This window comes from Austrofundulus limnaeus, unplaced genomic scaffold, assembly GCF_001266775.1.
Source record: "Austrofundulus limnaeus strain Quisiro unplaced genomic scaffold, Austrofundulus_limnaeus-1.0 Scaffold57, whole genome shotgun sequence".
Taxonomy (NCBI): domain Eukaryota; kingdom Metazoa; phylum Chordata; class Actinopteri; order Cyprinodontiformes; family Rivulidae; genus Austrofundulus; species Austrofundulus limnaeus.
This window is the reverse complement of record NW_013952459.1, coordinates 1,114,378-1,119,156: the sequence shown is the minus strand read 5'-3', so window position 1 is coordinate 1,119,156 and position 4,779 is coordinate 1,114,378. Positions and strand designations below refer to the sequence as shown.

At 40.1% G+C, this 4,779-nt stretch overlaps 1 protein-coding gene across 1 annotated transcript in view; it reads left to right on the top strand.

Moving 5' to 3' along the window:
- Positions 1-3,168: 3,168 nt before the first annotated feature.
- lhx3 (LIM homeobox 3) overlaps positions 3,169-4,779 on the top strand; it is an 8,897-nt gene continuing 7,286 nt past the window's right edge. The window contains exon 1 of the mRNA XM_014009379.1: positions 3,169-3,544. Coding sequence (XP_013864833.1) covers positions 3,475-3,544 — 70 coding nt within the window. The 5' untranslated portion in view covers positions 3,169-3,474. The remainder of the gene's footprint in view (positions 3,545-4,779) is intronic.

Here is a 4,779-nt window from a genome sequence, read left to right as displayed (position 1 = left end):
AAACATCAATGATGCAACCTTAAACATGTAGAGCAACTAAATACAGGTTTTCTGCCATTAAAAAAACACATCATGAAGATGCACTTGCAAACCATTCTGTTCATAAACACTCTCCATGGGTTTATTCAGCACTTCCTGTTGTGTTTTTGTTGTTTTCGCAAACAGCAACAGGCTGAGGTGTCTTGGGACGAAACTCTGTTTAAGAGTAACCAAGCCTGGGTAATGAGGCGTGTGATTGGTCCCCGCCCTCCTGGACAAGGCCACTCTTTGGAAGACATGATTGATCACGACAGCAGCACAATGGTGGCCTGGTGTCAGAGGGGTGGCATGGGTGCACACAGACCCCCCGCAGCAACACTCACCCAGCTCAGTTATAAGCAGTTACACAACATGTATGCAGACACGTATGAGTACAAATACATCAAGGCTATTAGAAGTAGTAAATGTTGTACAAATCTTAAAGTACGTCTAAACATGTGATCATGAAAAGCAAGTCATGTTTAATAAGCATCACATGATAAAAGATGAAAATTGGAAAACCTGGAAAAAAAAAAGTAGCTAATGCCCGCAATGTTGTATACTTGCCATTAAAATTAATCTGTCTTGCCTTTATTGGCTGCTTTATATTTTTGTTTTTGTAAACCAAAAATATTAAAAAATGTAATAATTTTAATTGTTGTGACAAAATGGCTAAATCAGTGATTTAGAGACATTTATTAATAATCGGCAGAGATGGCRTTTAGGTTTTGTTGGCAGCACAAAAACGATTGAAATAAATATTTTTGTCTTCAAATAAAATCAGCACATCTCAAAGAAAATCCTTCTTTTAGGATCACTTTTTAATCATCTTGAAACACGCCAGATTTGAATAAACAGCTGCTTTTCCAAAACGATCACATGTTCCTCCAGGCAAACGTTCCCACTTGAAAGACAACAGAGGTTTGGTCTGTTCCTTTGAAGACGCTTCTCTTCACGTGGCACTTATCATGAGGCCGCTGAACCAGCTCATCAAAGTCAAACATCAAGTTTTCATAGGTGCAAAAGAAAGAGTCCTTATAGAGGACCATTAAATTTGCTYGCGGCAGCTGCTTTCTTCGGTGGGACGCAGGTGTGTCGACACTGTCTCAATTCTCTGTAATGATGCTGTGTAGGATATTGGAGTGTACAAACAAAGCAACAAAAAGGATCAGAGCTTTGGCATGGACCAGTTCATTTTAAATTCACAAAAATGAGCTGTGTATGTCAAAATGTTGAGAAAAAAAAAGACAAAAGAAAGTTACAAGACAATATAACACTGGGGTGTGAAGAGTGCTGCAGCACCCCCTTGTTGGATGTCAGAGTACACACATTATTCAGAAATAAAATAAATATAGTTTTGTCATGCATGTGTTTCAATCTATTACTTCATAGACATTGATATACATGCCATCTATATAAAGTCATATATTTGTAAAACTTTATTAATTTCTTTTTAAAAAATCTAATAAAAATAATATGTATGTGATCATAATGATGTGGCTCATCAGGATTATAACAAGCTAATAAAGTTTATTATTTGCATAATAATACCAAATACGTCAAAACATTCAGCTCCTTCAGGACATTCTGCCTATGAATTTTGGTACTTCAGCAATTTATACACTGGTTCTTTGGCCATGTGTGGTCTCTTTGAAAACTAACAGAGCTGTCATCAACATCCTCAAAAACCCTTCAAAACAGTTAAACCTTTCCTGCAATTTACACGTGTTTATTCTTGTTCTGCTTCTATTTTACTTCTGTGTTAATTTTAGCCTTCTTCAGCTTTTATTTATTTTTCTTTTTTGCTAATTTTAGCTTCGTTTTTGCTTTTCAGTCACATTTCTGCTCTTTTCAGCTGTTCTGATTATTTAAAATGTTATGGTTTTATCAGTTTCTTTCTGCTAATTCAAGCTTTTTATTCTTCTTTCAACTGTTTTCTGCTAATTTAGCTACGGTTTTAGCTACTTTCAGCCTTTTTCAACTAAATTGACTTTTGGTGATAATTTTGGCTTCTTCTTAATTTAGCAAATGCTCTTTTTTGCTTCTTTGGGCTATATTCTTTGGATTAGATTAATTGATTAATCAGTTTTGAATTGATTCAGCTTTTTCAGCTATACATTTCAGCCATTTTCAACTTTTGTTGGCAACTTTATAACAAAACATCTTTTAAAGTATTTCAGCATTAAACATTCACACTTCATATTTGCAGAAAAAAGCTAATTCTCTTGTTTTAATACATTGTTATTGCCTGGAATATATATACTTTAATGTGATATTTTTCATTCCTTTTATTTCAGTCAYTTCTAACATTTCTTCCATACATGACAGCATAATGCCTGTGAAAAGCTTTTTTCTGTCACTGCATGTGGATAAGAAGTAAAAGTCCTGTTTTTTCTGCTTTAAGCTCCTCCAGCTGTGTGGAAGCCTTTACAGATTTACATGTTCTTCCTTAATCTGCCCACGTTTGCTTGTTTATCTGATCTTGCTGACTCTATGAAAAGACTCATCCATGTAAACATGCATTTTAAAAATCATGAAAAGGATGAGCAGGATGGCTGGAATGATGATGAAACGATTTAGAATTTGTTTTTTTCCCCTATCTAATTGCCTATGGTGGACTTATAATGAACACACCAGTTGTTAATTGGCTTACACCGCTTGTGGGCCAGGCATGTAAATTGAATCAAAGCTGCACCAAATTATTAGGATGTGGCACCCTGCCAAAAATAAGAGGCTCAGTATTGTTTTTGTTTTTGTTTTATACTATAACACAGCAGTTCTCCACCTCTTTCTATCTGACTGATCCGGCTACTGAAAAAAAAACGCATGCCAATGGAGTCATTATTGCCAGTAAAGCTGATCATATACAGGCCAAGATAAGGGGGCGTTCGTTCTATCCAGTCTGATGCTTCAAGTCATCCAGGTTTGTTTTTAACCGGACAAAAGAGCGACGCAGCGATGGAAACGCGTGACAACAATGTCCAATTGCCCCATTGTGCGCCTTTCAAAGACAGACACGTGCAACAAAGATCAGCAGGGAGGGAGGGGAGAGGGCAAGAGTTGGATGGTGAAGAGCACAGAGAGAGAGAGAGAGAGAGAGAGAGAGAGAGAGAGAGAGAGAGAGAGAGATTTAAAGATAGACACGGGTGGTGATGGAGCAGTCAGTTTAGGAGAAACTCCCCTTTCAGCACCCTGGACAGAGGCAGCGGGTGTTTTCATTGGTAAAGAGAAGCGCGTGCAGGCTCACAACATCTTTCCCACCCCTTACTGCCACCCTCCTCTCCTCTCATCCCGGGCTTATTGATGAGGCATCAAAGACAAACAACTCGATGAAGACATTGCTGTGACTTTGGACAGAGCGCTGTCAGGAGGATAAAAATACGCACTAAAGCTTCTTTTTTTATAGGAAGTTTTGCGCCCTTTTTTTATTTTTTTCATTTGGAGCAGCTTAGAAAAATGCTGCTGGAACATTCGGGATCAAGTTGTCAAAGCAGCGGAAGTTTCTCCCGGTACACTTCGGGCCAAGGTGAGACACGGTCACAACTTTGAGATGTGCGCAAAACTAAAGAACGAAGCAAGAGAGTTTGAAGTGAAGCGGTCAGAGTGAAGCAGCCCAGCAAGGCTGAAGGGCCTCCTCAGTTAACAAGCAGGAAATAGGTAATGATTTAATTTATTGCAGCAAGCAGACAGGGGTGGCCGGACTTCAGAAGGGCTAAATTGTTATAAAACACGTGACGCTAAAAGTTGCCGATGTTCCCTTTAAAAAAAMCATCTCCCCTTCAGTCAGACATTTCCCAGGCGTCTCTTTTTTTGCCCGGAGACGTTATGAATCCGTAATGAGAGCTCGTTGTTGGAGAATGGCACGAGCAGATGTTGTGCGCGTGTGCTGTGTCACCTCACACCAGCCGCCCGCAGACGTCACGGGCGCGCGGAGGACGCACAGGGAGCGAGAGGGGCGACAGACATGGGAGCAGGGCGCACATGCCGCTCCCCAGTCCAGCCAGACCCCAACAGGTGTCCCATTTCTGACCCGACAGGTGGGACACCTGAGGTCTGCGGTGGGGAGAAAAAAAAAGGGTGTTCGGGTCCTCCGGAGCGAACCAGGTGGTTTATTCCCAGATAATCGAGCTGATTGGAAATTAAATAAAGACTTTATTGTTTGATCATCTATCCATATTTCCACGATCTGAGTGAGAATTTTTCTGATGGTCATTTTATGGTCCTCTTGTCACATTACTGTCGACTCACCCCGCTTCAAAAGACAGCGATCAATAAGACATAAAAATATTACAAAGCTGGAAAGTAGAAAAAATAAAGGCAAGGGTGGGAATAGGAAAGCAACCATGAACTCCACACACCTTTTTCTTAAAAAAATGCCTTTCATGTACTTTTGAAACGCAGGCAAAATGAGGGCATTGATTTTAGATTCATCAGCGGGCCCGGGGCCTGGCTGCGTGGGGCCACTACCCGTGATTTCCCCAGGCGCCTTTTTGTGCCAAAGATCAGTGTCAATAAAATTCATTGGGGTGCTGGCCCGATCAACATGTTATTGAACAGCAAGTCTCTCCCCTAAATAAACACTTGTCTCCGTCGAACTCGCAGAGAGCCACGCGTGGAATCGCGCGCCTGTGGGGAAAAGAACTGAACATTAGCCTTTTTTAAAACTATATTTTATTCTAACAATATATTGCAGGACGAATGTGTGATCAGTGTTTACAATTTTTAACAGGAGTCAGATGACAAATCTGTAAAGGGCTAAAT